Here is a 17,717-nt window from a genome sequence, read left to right as displayed (position 1 = left end):
TTCACTCAATTATGATAATCTGATTGGACCAAAATTGCAATCATTCCAACTCGGGTATTCAAAAAAAATTGGAAACCTTTTGACTCGCCTTTTATTATTTTTATGACATCAGTGTACTCTGAACCGAAGGATGAAATGAGGTAAGTTCGTAAAGTATTTTCAAACTGAAGGAAGTAATTCTAAGAGAAAGTCAATAAGCCATATCTACCAATGAACACAGAGAGAATAAATGGCATACTATTTGGAAGTAAAGCTTAGGGGAACTATCTGGGGGATTCAGTTCAGTTTACAATTTTCTTTTATGACCTAAAAGATTTATTTATTCTCAGGTCACCATAGGAAAACCATAAACTTGTTTGAAAATAAGGAAGGGGTCATGTGAAAAGCTATATACTAAGCTATACAAATAAAAAGAAAATGGGGCTTAGTATGGCTAAAATAATGATTCCTGAATTCATCTGACTGAAGACAGGTCAAAATTGGATTGTTTGAGATAGGTATTATTATATCTCCAGTTTCTGCAAAGTCACTGTCCCATTTGGTAGATGTTTATTGAGCCCTTCTTATATAAAGACGTTCTTATATATAAGACATTATATAAATGTCTTATATAAAGACATTCTATTCCAAGTTGTGAAGGATATAAATATGAGTAAGACATAGCCTCTGACCTCAGAGCTTATAAGAAAACATTTCTTCATGATATCTTCTTTTGCATCTTCCATATCTTAATCAAAACCAAAAAAACTTTCAGTTCCCAAATTACCTTTCCATGCTATCTGAAATCTGGCCCTTTATCTTCTTCACCTCTGAGCCCTGCCGCTCTCTCCCACTCCAACCCCAGCATTTCGGAGCAGCTAAACTGTGCTCCAGCTTGAAAAACACTGACTCAGAAACTAGTTTCTTGCTTCCTCTTTGATTTATATCCGCGAAAGAAAGCCACAGCAGCAGCTCAGTCATGGGAATCGGGCAGTCTTAACAATTCCATCAGTCAAGATGTGAACCGTGGTCAGAAACAAGACAGTAGGTCTGGAAGAGACACTGACCTTATGAGGTGGGGGTTTAGGAGAAGACTGGAGGGGCCACGTCTTAGCCCTGGGCTCCCTGGGGTCTCTCTGAGCAACCCCCTCTTTGGTATTCCTTTCTTCCTATGCTGAGAAAATTGGGAATATAGAGGTACTTTCTCCAGAAAATAGGTTTGAGGTTTGAAGGAGGAGAGAAGCTTCAAAAGACTCCTTTGATAAATTAGATTTGCCTAAAAGGATAGGTCTCTCAATTGTGCCTTTTCCTTTGTTTTTCCATCTAGATGTTCATGTGGACAAAGGCCTCACTTTCTAGAGTTCTTTTATCAGATTTAGACTATAGTTTTTCAGGGTTTACAGCTAAAAGTATATACAGAAATTTAGGCGTATTCCACACATCTTGTCACAGAGCTGTGATTTGGAAGTAGATTATTTGTACTTTTTTCTACAAAGGAATTTAATTGTATCCAAAGTAAAGAAAAAGTACAAGGGAACTTTTGTGGGATATAATTCTTACTTATCTTTGTATAACAAATGCTATTTCTCAAAATCGTGACTAAGAGAATAAAACTTATTCTCAGTTATCTATTAATAAATTTAAGCTTCTTCAGAGAAATAATGGCTATTAAAGAGATAGTTATGACATCACACATACATATTTGTACTTTTAAAGTCACAGTTGTATTTGTTGTGTTTAATCTTTGCACCTTACACACTTTAGCCCACGGTCAATAAGACCTACAACCAGAGACCAAGTAATCAGAATGTACTGCTGAGTAAATGCAAACCTGTTGCAATACCTTCTATGAGTATAGTGTGGTGCCATATTTGATGGTGACCTTCATCCTCCATGAATGTTTATAGCACAGCAGAATTCAAGTCTCTCTTGAGGGCCATGAGAAAGCCACAACCTGGAGGTTGGGCATTGTTTCTAAGTCAGTACCACGCCACTATGGCAATATCACACTAAATGGGTTCGTTACTCTAAGCACATAATGGTTAAAAGGGCAAGTTCTACCAGGAAATAGACATTAATGTGTGGCTCCTTTGGAAACTGTTGCATACACACCGTTTTTACATGAACTAACTATAAATGAAATACAGATCCTGGAAAACTAATCACATTTTCAGAAGAGCTCACAGAATCACTGATGGTTAGCCATTTCTTCCTTTTCTAGTATATTATATTCTATATCAGTGCTTTCAACTACATTTCTAGATAATAATATTGACTTTTATGCCAGAAAATATTATAAATCACTCCTAAACTCAAATAGACCATGGCATTTACAAAAATTCAAATCTACTTTATCCCAGAAACATAGAAGGCTCATAGTTCCTCTACATTCAAAAATATTTCAATATAAATAGGATGGATGATATCCAGGAATGTTCAAATTCAGAAAACAAAATGCAGTTTCATTTATGGGTTAAAGGAACATCCTAAAAAAAGGTTAAGACCAAAACAGACCTTGGATAATTTGATTCCTAGACAAATCTGTGTCTTTATACTTTGTAACATTAAAACTTAGAATAAGTGAAGAAATTTCTATCACTGGAACTTCAACACTAAAAGAAAAGGGGCATTCTCAACGTTTATCCCCCAATAATGTCCACAAATTAATATGTACAAAAATCAGATTGCCAACTCTATGTCAAAATCTTAAACACTAGTGAAGATCTGAGATTTATCCTTGTTCGGATAATAGTATGACTATGTAAAAGTACCAAATGTGCCTCTTGGGTTTCAGTCCCCAAATGATCACTGAGTGTTTCCATATTCCTCCTTCAGCAATAATAGAACTGCATTTTTTCCTTCCATTTCCACCATTATTTGGGTCTCTTGTCATCTTCCATAAGCCCTAAGTTATAACACCATTGACATTGTGCCAAAGAAACAATGGAGTGAAAGTGAGTAGAGTCATATAAAATATTTTGATTTGGTAATACTCCCAACACTTCATTTGTTATTTTGTGTCACTTAAAATACAGCCTTGCAAATAAGTATTTAAAAATCTAGAGATTTCTAGGCGCATCATTTTCTTATAAGAAGTAGAAAACTGGATAACTGTGCCCATTTTAAGAAAGGCCAATATAAAAACTCCTGAAAAACTAAGACAGTTAATTGAGGGATTAACCACTTGTGTATCATAAGTGTATTTTCTCCCTTAACCATAGAAACAGAACTTGAGGAAGTCTGGATTCAAAGAGGTGCAGAATAACTGGAAGGAAATAGCCGTCTGCCACTGATAATTAGAAACCTACTAAAAATCAAACTGAAAGATTTCTGAGATTAGAGAGCAAGCCAATGGGAAAATATCATTGAATTTATAAAAGTTTATTTTACATGCAGATTTTTCACACACATATTTACTGGATTACAGTTAATACAACAGTACCGTTAATATAGCAATATTTTCCACTCTCCCAAAATAATGTTTGTTATGCACTACAAAAGCATTCCAAGGAAATGTAAAGAAAGTTGTGTGTGACTTGGGCTTTTTAAGAGAGGGAGAAAAGGAGAGTGTTTATCTACACACACATAGATCGGCGTGTGTGCATTTACCACGTAACACTGGTTGACCATCCTAACCAGAACATCTGAAACCAGTGTTCCAGGTCTCAGTAGGAGCTTTTTGTCCATGTGAAAACCAGGCCTGCTCCTTAGGAGCTGTGATTCAATAGATGTCATTTTCTACACCTTGAAATTAGACAATAACTCTAAAACTGTTCTAGGAGGAGAAAAAAAGGCTTGAGCTTTAAAAATTGAAGTTGGCTGCATCAAAAATACATTGACAGTGCTAAAAGGCTCATTCCCCATCCCTTAGTATTTTTTTTCTTGCCCCATCCCATTATTTATTGATTTATTTATTTTTTGGTAGGCTTGCTATTCTCATTTTGTTGCAAGGCTGCATTTTAATTCATCTGATTCTGCAGTTTAACAAAGCCCTTTGACACCTGTGTTCATTTGTTCTCAGCTGGTGAATGAACAGCAAGAAAGCAGACCCCTTCTGAGTCCCTCCATCGATGACTTTCTTTGTGAAACCAAATCGGAGGCAATAGCGAGGCCAGTAACGTCCAACACAGCCGGTAATTCTTTCGCTTTTAACTGATCTCCAGGAAGAGTTAATTTTCGCTATAGTAAAAGGCACATTTTCTCTCCACAATGCATTTTAAGTAGAGAATAATGTTTGCAACCAAATGAAACTTTAGAGCATGTACTATTCAGCATAAACCAATAAATCACTTTTCATTATATAAGAAACTGCGATGTATATTACCCAACCAATTTTGCTAAACATCAGTGTACCACTATTAGCAATGAATCATTCTCCTATGCATATTTTCATATTTACATCTTCCCATCTTGTCACATCACATTAGGAAATTTTTAAAACAAAAGCTACTTGCTACTTCAGAGCAAGGTTTTTCAGGTTCTGACTGGAAATATTTTGTATGACAAAAGCCCTGTAAAATTAAAACGTAGGCATCCCCTTCAAGTGGATTGAAATGACAATTAAAACGTCTTAGAGACTTGGGATATTATAGAGCCGATTTCATTTTGCTGTCATGTAAATGTGTCATTTGCTACCTCTTACAACAATTTATTTGAACGTTCTTCTGGAATTAAACATACTCAAACGGTAAGCTATCATCTTTATAGGCCCGTATAGGCATGGGTAAGTATTCATCCAATGAGTGAATGCAGGATGCCACTGGTATGAATCACGCCTTCTCTTGTGCCCTCTGCACTTTCCAGTTCTCAGTGATGCTAAAACTCAGTCACTTAAGTAGGGCCCAGCCTGAGGGAGCGACACAAGACTGCACTCAAGCTACTTTTCACGTTCTGGATCAGAGGCAGCCTTTCTGCATTGATTCCATTCAGTCAGCATTCACATTCAAAAGCACGTTGTTTAAATAAGGATGTAAATATGATGTTTAGAATCAAAGAACAAAGGTTGTGTTGGATTGCGGGAGAGAATTTAACAGAGAAAGAAGAGGCTAATCACATACTGTCTTGTTCAAGTCCTTCCGTTTTGCCATCACGTCCTCAGCTTGCTGTGGCCTGACGTATTTTCATTATACTTTTAAGTGAATGAAGAAAATTACAGGTAAAGGAAATTGTGATTTTTTTTTAAATGCTAAAAAGTGAAACAAAAAGAGTAACACAGAATAGAGGCACTTTATGGAGGAGTGTAGTCTGCAGTCTCCAGGGTCAAACTTCATGATTTCAAACCCCATCTCTGCCACTTAGCTCTGTGTCCTTGGGCAAGTTGCTTAACTGTCTGTTTCCTCATCTCTCTAATAATAGTAAGAGCTGTATCTCATGGCTTACTTAGGAAGATGAAATGAAGCAATCTATGCAAGTGCCTAACACCATGTAAGCTCTTACAGATGTTACCATTAACGTTAGATATCAGCTGAAAAAACAGTATACCCAATGCTTTCCTTTTCCAATGCATTAACTTTCTTACATCACACCAAAGCAATCATTATCTAAATTCAACTATCTCTTGAAGTAATCAAGCAAATAAAATTTTACTTGGTACATTTTAGGCAGGAAATTAAACAAGTTCAGATGCTATCAAATCAGATTCATACTACTTATCTATGAAACTGGAGCTCACCCCTCCAAAACTAGAGCGCTACCTCCGGAAAAACACAGAGGAGTCTTGTGTCTCTAACTGCAGGAAAACCCGTGAGAATTGGATGCACTGAGAAGTTCCTGCTGTTCTAGGAAAAAGCTGCCAAGCATAGAACTCTCAGCTCTTGATTCTAGTGCCCTCTGCACTTTCCAGTTCTCACTGATGCTAAAACTACGTCACTCAGGAAGGGCCCACCAGAGAAAGCAACACAATATTTGACTCAAAAATTACTTTTCACCCAGACTTTTCTAACATGTAAAAGAGAGACCTGTGAAATATTGGAGGAAAAAAGCCTACAGAATGTGTAATTTCTTACAATCCCAATATCTACAGTATTGCCTCCTGTGTTAGTTTCGTAGGGCTGCCATGACAAAATACCACAAACGGAGTGGATTAGACAACAGAAATTTATTGTCTCACAATCTTGGAAGCTAGAAGTCCAAAATCAAGGTGTCGGCAGGGCCATCCTCCCTCTGAAAGTGCTCGGGGAGGATCTGTTCTGGGCCTCTCTTCTACTTTCTGGTAGTTCTTTGCCTTGTGGCAGCGTAACTCCGATCTTCACATGACATTCTCCCTGTGTCCATGTCACTCTGTGTCCAAATTTCCCCTTCTTACAAAGACACCAGGACACTTATAAGGACATATTGGGCCCCTACTCCAATCTGACTCGTCTTAACTAATTGCATCTCCAGCAACCCTATTTACAAATAAATTCACATTCTGAGGTACTGGGGGTTGAGACTTCAACATATGAATCTTGGGGGACACAATTCAACCCATAACACCCTCTACAGTAGGGGGTCAGGAAAACTGGTATTTTGAGACTGTAGATTTTTCTTTCTTCAGCCTCGGCCTTCAGTGCATCCACGTCACACAGATTTTTATTCTGAAGGAAGACTCTTGTTTGATATGATGTTTTCTAATCTTAAAAGTATATCTCAAGGCAGAAACACTATATTTTTTTAATCCCTGAAGAATATACTTTTTTTCAAATTATTACAAAACCCACAGTCTATATCTCAAGATAAAACATAATTCACATTATTATACATCTTTAAACAGGGAAAATTATAGCATACCTTGGAAAGAATTCTAATTTGGTCCAATAATTTTTAGCTAAAGCTTCTGGGCAAAACGTAAAGTTATCATTTTATGTTCAAATTGTTAATAAAAAATAGTAATTTTAAATGGAACATTGTCATTTTATAGAATAGTATGAAATTACATAGAGATATCAGAACAGTCTTTGAACATTAAGGCTCTGTTTCATCTTAGGCTTTATGTATATCTTTACACATAAGGAATGGATATTAAACAATCTCGATGCAAAATATGGCAGAAAACCTGCTTCAAGTTTGTACCAAGTCAATCAAGGAGAAATTTGAAGAATTTTCTATCCAGATGAGAGGGATTTATACTTGGCATTTTCTTCCAATGGAAAAATAAAGCCAGTGTGCCACCATCTTGACATTTACTTAAATGTTTAAGGAATATATTTCTTGTGTAAATTAACACAGAGTAAAAAACATAGGAAATTTATCTCTTCCAAAGTTCAGTCAAATGATGAGGTTTTTTCTCTACTAACCTAATAGAACATATTAATCTTCCGCTTCATGGAAGTTCTAAATTATATTTTTCTCTTAAGTATTTCAATTATCTTTTTTGCTTTCGACTTGTTTCTACATTGTGATTAACTTTTTGTCATCCAATGAACATAATTTCAAGCTGTCCAATAAGGGTGTTTTACACGTTTTTGCCATTAATATCCTAAATTACCTTTAATTCATCCATAATCTAGAGAAGTAGCTAATTCCTTGGCCCTCTCAAACTGTATCCCTCGGTGGTCGGTAGGCCAAGATTAAGTATCCTTGATTTTAAAATGGCAAATAAATATATATTATACACAGGTGCATATATCAAATGCTTTGAAAGTAACTAGATAATAAAATATTTTAAGATAGTGATTATATTGTAGGACAAGTAATTACCATAAAACTTGCAATAATAACTTGTTGGTCTGTAATCTCCAAAAAAAATCTAATATATGTCAAGTACAGGAAAAGCTCTTTTCTAAAGAGCAAGAAAAACAGGAGTCCTTAGTTTGCACTTATCAATCTACATAATCTAAAAGAACTTTATCCATAAACGAGCCATTAGGTTGACAGTTACTGTAGAAGAAATATTTTTCAAGGTTTAAAAAAATAATCTTGCTCCTTGATATAGGACCCATATACCTATATGAGACCCTTATATATAAGAGGAGAGCTACCCTTAACAAAGTTCACAATCCCATCACAGCTGCCTAATTAAATATCTCAACAGCAAGATTAGTGTACTATTTACAAAATACATTCTTGTGAAGCCCAAGTATCCATAAATCCAATGGCATGTCTCTGGAGAGAACTTAGAAATTTGGGAAGTAGCTTTAATTACATCTTCCAATAAAAAGGCAAAAGTTGGTTTCATTATTTAAGTCCAATTTATTTACTTGATGTCACTGGCAATATCCTTCCTAAAGGACTTTGCTTTATAGCCATCATATTAAAGAAATACCATATTTTCTGGAATGCCAGAGTAGCTTACAAAGCAGAACAGAGATGCCATCAGCTCTTTGTGGCACGTTCTGTGACTGCGCTAGTCAGGATTGTCCCATGATCTGTCCTCTCTAAGCACCCCATGTGGATTCCTTTACAGAAATTCACTAAAAATCTGAGGCTCATTATACGGTAGTGGTGTTAATAGCATTGTGTTTATCATCAAAGTATAAAATCAGTGCTTCAAAGTAGATGCTATTTTATTCTAATCGTTTTAAGCAACCTCACCTCCTAGGGCCCGGGTAATCTAGTATTTATAAACATCTTCAGTGCCCTGTGGGAGCTTTCCAGCTCAATAGGTTGTGATCTTCAATCAGGTGTTCTTGAGATAGATGGAAGCAAATACATGCCATATTACATCCTCCATCTTCAGGAAACTCCACCCAACAGAGTTGGGTTATCCAAATAAAAGAAGTTTCTGTGATTGTCAACTATTTAAGTTATGCCTCAGACTACTCAAACTGCCAAATAATTGGGAGCTAAACAAACAAACAAGAAAATAAAAGGCACATCAATAGAGTCAGCACATTGCCTCCAGGTTCAGATAGGAGAGGAGTGGTGAAGACACAAGCTTCGGAGTGATGGAGCCTGTGTTTGACTCCCGGGATGGACAACGACCTTCCAGCTGCATTACTTGCCTCTTGCTGCTGACTCAAATGACCAGAAATTCAGTGGCTTACAACAACACAGATTTATTATTCTATAATTCTGGAAGTCAACAGTCCTAAAATCAAAGTGTTGGCAGGGCTGCATTCTTTCTGGAGACTCTAAAGGAGAGTTTGTTTCCTTACCTTTTCCAGCTTCTAGAGGGCACCTGGATTCCTTGGCTTGTGGCCCCTCCCTCATCTCCAAAGCCAGCAGCATAACATCTTCAAGTGTCTCTCTCTCTCACACACACAAACATGCCCACATATACACTTGCACACACACATTTTCACATCTACTATAAGAGGTTGTTATCTTAATTTAAACACACAGATTCTGGAACCCAAACTTCCATGTGCCTAAGAGAATCTTTAAAACTGGGTTAAGAAAATCAGCAGAGCAGGTACCCCCTTCCATGCCAAAGTATGCTATTTTGAAGCCCATGTGGAACAGTGAGACCCTTTATTTTCAAGTCTTAACTAGAGTGCACACACACACACAAACACACACACGCTAAAATGCGATTTGTCTTCCTCCCGAAAGTAAAAGGCTGCACCCATCCTTCTATGCTTTTGAAATTGTGGTCCTCAAGGACTCTCTCCGCTTCAAAGCCTGCTGTTCAACCTCCAAACCACCCCTTCATCAACTGGGTAACAAATAAGGCCTTTTGTGTGTGCCAAGCATTTGTTTCACATTTGCTGGGAAAAGAACAAAGGAACAGAGGGCTAAGAACAAACACAGGAAATGCCGAGGACAGTTCGGAGGGGAGAGGAACGGTACTGAGCCAAGTTTGAATTCGCAATTCACTCTTTTAGTAATTCATTTATTCTGAATGGTGAGAAGCAGATATAGAATTAAATTAATACTCACCAGTTATTATTCTGTAACAAACATACTTCCTGTGTGCAAGTAGATGATTCCTATATAATTTGCTTCTAAAGGAAGTCTGGGAGCAAATGACTAATTCCTAATTGTTTGTACAATTAGTAAAAAGATATGTATGGCATTCCAGAGACTTTTTTCTGTTATAAGGAAATCACAGTGGGCCTAGGATCTCTGCCAATGTAACGTGGCCTGGAAATTTCTGTGTAAACGTTCAAAGGGTATGAAATGTGTGGCATCCTAGCATATCTTGGCTGCTTGCCGTGCTTAAATTTTAGACATAAAGGCAGGCAGCTTAGCTCTGAAAGCCACTTCTTTCTTCCACATTCAAGTACTTGCTAGCCACAAAACACTCCTATCTCAGGGCATCTTAGCGTTGGAAAGTGGCTCCCATCTCAGAAAGACTCGAATGGGATAAGCTGACGCTTTCAGGCCTTTTTATGATAAATTTACTTCATAGCATCTTCTGTAGAGCCAATATCTTTGTCTCATCCTCCATTTTATTCCCGGTGGGCTTTCCTCTTTCTTTCAGTGTATGGATCTGATTCTTGCCAAAAATAGAAAGGAGCAGGGAAAATAGGAGATAAAGGAAAAGGAAAGAAAAACATCACAAATTGGCCACCAAAGAATGGAAATAACGTTTATTGAGTACCTATTGTATGCCTGGCACTTTACACATTCAATTTACAAATAAGATCATGTAACCTTCATATCATACCTAAAAGACAGACTATTAATTCCCCATTTTTCAGATGAGGAAATTAAAACTCAGAGAGGTCGAGAAACTTACTCCAAGTCACACAGCTAAGCAGTGGTAGAACCGGGTCTTCCCACTTCACCATCAACATCCAACCACTGTGATTTGTAATTGAAATCAGAAAACAAGATTATTGAGAGTAAAGCTTGACACACTATCCTAAGGATCCCAGAGGGCTGGTTAGCTCATGAGGGCCATGCAGTACTACAGAAATCTTGGTTGTGAGCTCAGTTGAGCCCTAAGCCTGCGGTGAGTGCAAGGAGGAAGCAGATGGAAGAGTGTTGAGGCATCAGCAAAAATCCATTCCCTACCAAGAGGAAAAGCCAGGAGATCAGAGGAGGAGTGGGGCAGTGGTTGTTGTAGATGGTGCCAGGGAGGGTTAACACAAGGAGTTTCTCTGTCATTTTGGTGGCTTTTGTAAGTTGGCTGGGTGAAGAGATCCCAGGCCCGGCAGCCACCAGGCTGGTTCAGAAGCCAGCCTCTCAGGTGCCAGGGCTGGTGGAAAGGTGAGGCAGAGGGCCCCTCTCTAATCGAAATCTTCCATTTCTCACAATGGGCTAGTCAAACACCAGTTGCTTGCACCATAAGAGAGAGAAAAAGGAAGACTTACAAAGCTTGCCTTTTTAATTCTCATTCTCCTAGTTTGCATTTAAACAAATTATTATTTCTGCCCTCATTAGAGTATTTAATACAATGTAATCAACCTGCTAGGAAATAAAAGTGTAACCATTTTATGGTTTGCTATGTTGAAATTTAAATTTGCATATTAAGCAGCAGAGGTATTAACATATGGACCTAATCATCAACTGTGGATTATAATATACCTCTCTAGTGTGAAACCAAACAGGGAGCCATTTTCTGATTGAACAGCTTAATTAAATAAAAGATGATTAACAGCAATCTTTAATACTCTCTATACTTTAGTAGTTTAAAATTAGTACACAAAGATGTTTAGAAACTTCACCAAATCTTCCTCATAACTGTTTTGCAAATATGTTTCTGAATATGATAGATTGACTTCTCTGGAAAAGCTGCAATCTAAAATAAACCTCTCTATAAATAAAGCAAAGCCATTAAGTAAATAGTACCTGAACTCGGATTCAATTTTATCGTGTTAATTTCATTCAAACCTTCATCACTGGGAGGCTGGTCCAGCTCCTATCTTGTGGATTTGTACCAGGCCAAATAAAGGAGGGCATGCCACTCTAAACTTCCCAGTCTAAATACAAACTGTCTTCATAAATCATTGGTGACTTAATTTAATTTGGTGCTTCTAACCTGCACTACAAGCACAAAATCCTTCTGTAGCAAACTGAAACCTATTTTTAAAAAATAATTTCAGGATAATGAGTGGGCTTATCATAACCTCTTCGGTCTCTGATAGTTTTGACCACAGGCTTGGATCTCCTTGACCTGAGTGAACCTGTCTCTCAAACCCAAACCAAAGCTAAGAAGTTGGAGGCCTCATCGAAAACCTCATCCCTCAAGAAAAAGGCTGATGGATCTGACCTCATCAGTGCAGATGGTGAGCAGAGAGGCCAGCCCCTCCGAGGCCCGGAGACGTCAGCCTTAGATTTAGGTAAGGCAATAGCTTGTGTCTGTTGATGCTCACCCTTGCCTTGAAACAACAAGGAAGTTCCACAAATGACATTAAAACCGTGGGCAAAGCAGTAGAAAAGATGAATTCTATCTAAGAAACAGGGCAGGACACACTTCGTTTTGCTTGGATTAAATAGCAGCTGGGGAACTCAACTTTGCATAATTGATGTGCATTCATTCATTTATTTATTCAAACCACATGTATTGAGTTCTTGATAAATGGTAGACATTATACTAGGCACTGGAGTTACACATAAAATTAAGACATGAATCTTACTCTCTAGGAGCATTCAGTCTAGAGAGGAAGAGAGATAGTGGAAAGAGAGAGAAAACTCTAACCCAAGGTCCAGAAACAGCTAGATGGAACAGTAATGTGTAACATGCATGGGGATACGTCTGATACAATCATAACAGGTACCATTTATTGCTGGCTTACAATGTCCAGAACTGAGCTACACAACTGACATGTATTAGCCCATTAACTCACCACAATTCTTTGATATAATTGAGGAACCAGATTTCAAAATTAAATAACTTGCCTAAGATCTCAGTTAGTGTGAGGAAGAGCTGGAATTTGAGCCTAGCTCTAAATAACTTCAAAGCCCATACTTTTATCTACTGTACAGCTTCCTGAGAAAGGAGACCGTCACCTCAGCTCATGGAACCAGTCAAATTAAGCTCTCCTTTCTCAGGAGAAAGAAATATGGCAGGTATTTCAGAAAGCCAAGGGGAATACATATCTCTCCAGATTGTGACTGACTGGTGTGTACAAGTACACATATTTGTGGGTGAATATTCATAAAATAAGCATATTAGTAATGTAGTTGCAAGGTTATAGAGATTAAATGGGATATCTATGTGAAATCGCTTGGCACTGTAATATGTACATGTTAGATGGTCATGAATTAATAAGAATACAAAAAAATTCAGGAATACAAACATAAATAACATAAGCTCTCTGCCCCTTAGTAAGTTTAGAGTCTACTGGGGACATGGAAAAATGATTAAATGATTTTAATAAACTATGAACTATATGCTGCCATAAAGAGAAGCCCAGGTTAGTTACTACATGAACAGCTTCATAGAGCCCCTGACCCAGCCAGGGGGTTGTAAAAGGTGTCTTATAGGAGGTACTATGTGAGAAGAGTCTTGAGGGATGAGTAGGGATTTGCCAGATGAAAAATACAAATCAGAGAGAGGTGGGGAGAAGGGCAGCCTATTCCTGATGCAGAAGAGAAAGGGATTCACACACACAAATAGACAAACACAGAAAGATGTCTTTTCAAGCACATACAAGTATTGCAGTAGTATTCAAGAATGGTAGAGTAGTGAGAAATAAGTCTGAAAGTCATAATGGAAGTTCTCGGATGTCATGCATGTGTTTGGGGAGAGGGCATGGTTGAAGGATTTTACTCAAAGGAGTGACATCAACAGATTCTATTTTAGAAAAGTTCTTCTCTAGTAGGTGTGTGGAGAAAAGAATGGAGGCAGAGACCAGTACAGACACCTAAGAACATGACAGAGGGGATAGTGAGAGGGGGACAGATTCAAAAAAAATTAAAACAGGACTTGTGGACTGAGTGAATGTGTATGCCAGCAAGGAAGACATATAGAATGTGCCAAACTCTGTGATGGGGACACAAGAGGGGAAGGAGGGAAGGAGGAAGTCAAGGCAGAAACTATCGAGTTTAGTTTTGACTTGGTTATATTTGAGGAAACTGTGGGACTTCTCTGTGGAGATGTCCAACAGACTGATAAATATATAGATCTAGAACTTGGGAAAGGGAGCCAAACAGGAAATGGAGACTTGAAAATCAGAAGCCTATGAATGGATGTGACACTCATGGGTGTGGATGCGATCACCCAAGGATAGATCATTGAGAAAGGGAAGAGAACCAACACATTGTTCAAACCAGTCGCATGCACAGGATCTCCTCTCCCCTGCCACATCCCTCTTTGAGGCCTGTCTCTCTGGAGGAAAACTTTATAAGTATCTCCAACACTTCCTTACCATCAATGTGTTTAGTCAACTGTACAAATGAATAAATGAAATTTTTACATTTGAAATAAGGATATATTGTTAAATACATTACAATATAGCACAATAAACCTGTAAATGAAAATTTCATTTCTCTGCTTTTGAAAAAATGCCCCGTGAAGAAGTCACGAAAGTAATTAAAGAACTTTAGAGGACATGGACTGCAAGCCTATTTTTAATAAATGAAAACACTGACTCCTAAGGTTGTTTAAGTGGCTTGTTTGCAGTCACACACCTGTTAATGAGAGAGAACCCAGCCAGATTCTTTATCTGCAAGAATTAAGCCACAGGGAGAAAACAGTTCTACCATTCTCTTGGCTTTCTCCCTTGCCTCCTTTCTCTCTATCCCCATTATAAATTCCCTCCTTTGGTGACAAATTAAGCAGTCTATACAAAAGCTGTGAAGAGCGTTCCAGCTTCTTTCCACTTCCTTTTAACAACAAGGTTCTTCTCTTTAAACAGAATTTCTCTCTAGAAACATGGCTGAAAAGCCTCAAAGCATTAGCTGGAGGCTGATAGGATACTAGTCCATATGCTCCTTCTGTATCAGAGCCCATGGGATCATATCCAGAATTAAGAATGCACACAGCTCTTGAAATAAATTCAAGGTTATTTAGCTGTGAAAGCAACCCAATTTCTCTTAGTAGGTCTCATTTTTATTTAGCTGCACATGTTTTAATTACTTTGCATGCAACCTTTTGTCTTGGGTTTTGAGAGCATCATTTGAGTCAAGTTTGCTTGTATGAGAATTCTCAGTCTTAATTAATCTCTCTTCTGTCTGTACCTCATATTTTCCCTCTTCCTCCTCACTCCCTTCCTCTCTCCTTAGCAGACATTCAAACACAACTGGAAAAATGGGATGATGTTAAGTTTCATGGAGATCAAAATAGCAAGGGACACCCAATGGCAGAGAGAAAATCATGCTCATCTAGAACTGGATCAAAAGAACTCTTATGGTAAGATATTTTAATATCAGAAAATGGCCTTTTATGTGTCAACTGTGTGGCTATTTCTCTCATGTACTGAAGTAACCAATGAGTTAAGTCAATCCAGACACTTTGTGTCATTGTAACCACCTGTATATCAATATTAATTATTGTGGCATCTACAAACTAAATTAATTCATCTGAGTTGTCAAATATTCAGCCAATAAGGATTTTGGTAGGTTCGTAATTCAATATTTGTTGATAATTCTCTGAATGTGTAACTGAGCTTATCAATCAAAATAGGTGCATTCATGTGTTTACATATGCATGTGTATTCAATATATTACATGAATGATAGTTAAATTAAATTTTTCTGGTTACCCAGGTAACCTTTTCTGACTTTCTTAATGATCTATTGTCAGATAAAGCACTAATTAAGAATAATCCGTGGATGCCCATGAGAAAATTTGGCCTCCTGAGTTTTACCATGTTTTTAAAGCTTCCTAAAGGGCAGCCTGTTTCAGTCTCCTGTTGCCCCTGACACATTTCCATTGATCATGACATTTCAAATTCTATATAAAGATCAAATCACATCTGAGACACTTTGTGAGAAGCTCCCCTCCCCAAAAAGATACTTTTCAATAAAGCAGAACTTCCTGTAACGAAAACATTTATTTACTTTTTATTGCATTTCTTTACTTTTTGCACATAGTTAAACTAAACTCTAAATCAACCAGAGACAGTAACACTTAGTACATTGCAGCCACTTACACTCCGAACCTTGTCATTATAATAGAAATATATAAAGTTTATCTTTTTCATCAAAATTCTGATGAGAGCTTTGTTACCATGGCTCTCAATGATCCAAGTTAACTAGGTTCCTTGGCTGGGTTTCTAGCTGAATTTATTTCTCAAGGTGCACTGATTTCCTGCATTCATCCCTTACAGGTCCTCAGAACACAGGTCCCAACCAGAACTGAGTGCTGGGAAAAGCGCCCTCAACTCTGAGTCAGCTTCTGAGCTGGGATTAGTGCCTCCAACACAGGTAACAAAAATGATTCTTCAATCAACCTATATTTTCTGATAGATAATTTCTATCATATATATTTTGCTTAAATTTTGCACAAAAAAGTTTGACCTTTTTTCTGCATTTTGTATTTCATATGCTTTTTTATTCAGTATCCATCTCAATGCTTAAAATCACTGATGGTATATACATATATTATATATATGTATATACTTGGCTGGAAATGTGTTGATTAATTCACTGTGTACGTAGCACTTTTTCCTTGTTCTTCCATTTACTGTTCTGTTATTTTGCCATATAAAATCTGTTCTACTCCAGTATTAGCACTACTTATGTAACAGAACACAAAGAAGAGGAAATTACATCCTGAGTGTTCATTCACATCCATACCCTGTGGAACAAGGTACTTATATATCAGGATCCTAACTGTCACGTTAAAATATACCTTATGTTAAGGGATGAATAATTATAATATTAGCAGTAATGATAATACTCAGAGCTACCGTTTGTGAGTACCCACTAAGCATAAGGGACTTTACTTTGTGCTTTTCACATGTTATAGCTAATACTCAAATAATCCTGTGAATTATTATTAGCCTCACTTTAAAGATCTTTTAGAGAGTCCTGGTGAAGTCAACAATCCCTTTTCTGGGGCACCCAACCAATCACTGGTGAAAGTGGGGTGTGACCCAGAACTGTCTGTCCACTACTTGGCTCTCGACTCCAGGATAACCGGTTTGTCGATAACTAGTTCTTTCCTATGGTTAAGACTGTGCCAAGAAGGCCAAAGTCTGTCTCAATCTTTTCTTTCACTCAAACCCTTTACAAGGGTACAGTCTTGATCTAAACCTACGAAGATCTCTTAAGAAATGTGTCCACATTCACGCACTCTACAATCTCCTTGAAAATAAGTGAGACAAAGTGAGCAAGAGAAATTTTCTTGAGTTTACTAGATAAGGTATTTAAACTAAGAGGGGAGATATATTGTTTGAGGTGTGATAAAGGGATAATTATGATAATAGCAAGTATTATTGAATGCTTTGATAAGGTCTGCTAATATTTATTACTCATTTGAACCTAACAAATGGCTCTATGAGGTAAGTTCATTTATTACTCCCATTTTATAGAAGGGGAAGCCAAGGAACAGTGAGATTAAGAAACTTGTCTCTGCACCCACAACTAGTAAGTGGCAGAGAGGAGGAGGACACAGAGAGGAAATGTTGAGGAAATGCAGAGTCTCTGGAAACCTTCCTAGGGCATTAATAGCACCCCCACAAACAGCTCACCCTTCACAAGAGAGGGGTGCGCCCAGAACTCTGCTGGAAAACAAGTCAACTAACTTCCAGAACAAATAACCCTAGGAAGCTTAATGAATTGTAAATATAGCATGAAAATGTATTTTCTTCCTCTATGTTCATTCTAAATGTATCTTTCTTAAAAGCAAATTGATAACATTTATTAGAGAAACATTTCTTAATAAGTGCATTTGAGATTTAGACTCGGCTAAAGTAATTGGTACTGTTTCGTAAACTAGAATCCTTGGAACGATTTAATGTAGCACTAGAATGTTTGCTCCTGCAG

At 37.5% G+C, this 17,717-nt stretch overlaps 1 protein-coding gene across 20 annotated transcripts in view; it reads left to right on the top strand.

Moving 5' to 3' along the window:
• The window catches only part of PEX5L (peroxisomal biogenesis factor 5 like), a 213,101-nt gene that overhangs the window by 131,697 nt on the left and 63,687 nt on the right, over nt 1–17,717 (top strand). For 11 of the 20 annotated variants that reach the window (XM_014732765.3, XM_023623345.2, XM_023623349.2 and 8 more), the window contains 4 exons: nt 4,001–4,112; nt 11,931–12,125; nt 15,013–15,139; nt 16,058–16,154. In XM_014732765.3, the coding sequence (XP_014588251.2) occupies nt 4,001–4,112; nt 11,931–12,125; nt 15,013–15,139; nt 16,058–16,154 (531 nt within the window). The remainder of the gene's footprint in view (nt 1–4,000; nt 4,113–11,930; nt 12,126–15,012; nt 15,140–16,057; nt 16,155–17,717) is intronic. The other 9 variants (XM_070243294.1, XM_005601825.4, XM_070243291.1 and 6 more) reach the window with 1 other exon arrangement.

The sequence above is a fragment of the Equus caballus genome, chromosome 19 (assembly GCF_041296265.1).
Source record: "Equus caballus isolate H_3958 breed thoroughbred chromosome 19, TB-T2T, whole genome shotgun sequence".
Classification (NCBI taxonomy): Eukaryota; Metazoa; Chordata; class Mammalia; order Perissodactyla; family Equidae; genus Equus; species Equus caballus.
This window is presented reverse-complemented; position numbering and strand designations above follow the sequence as displayed.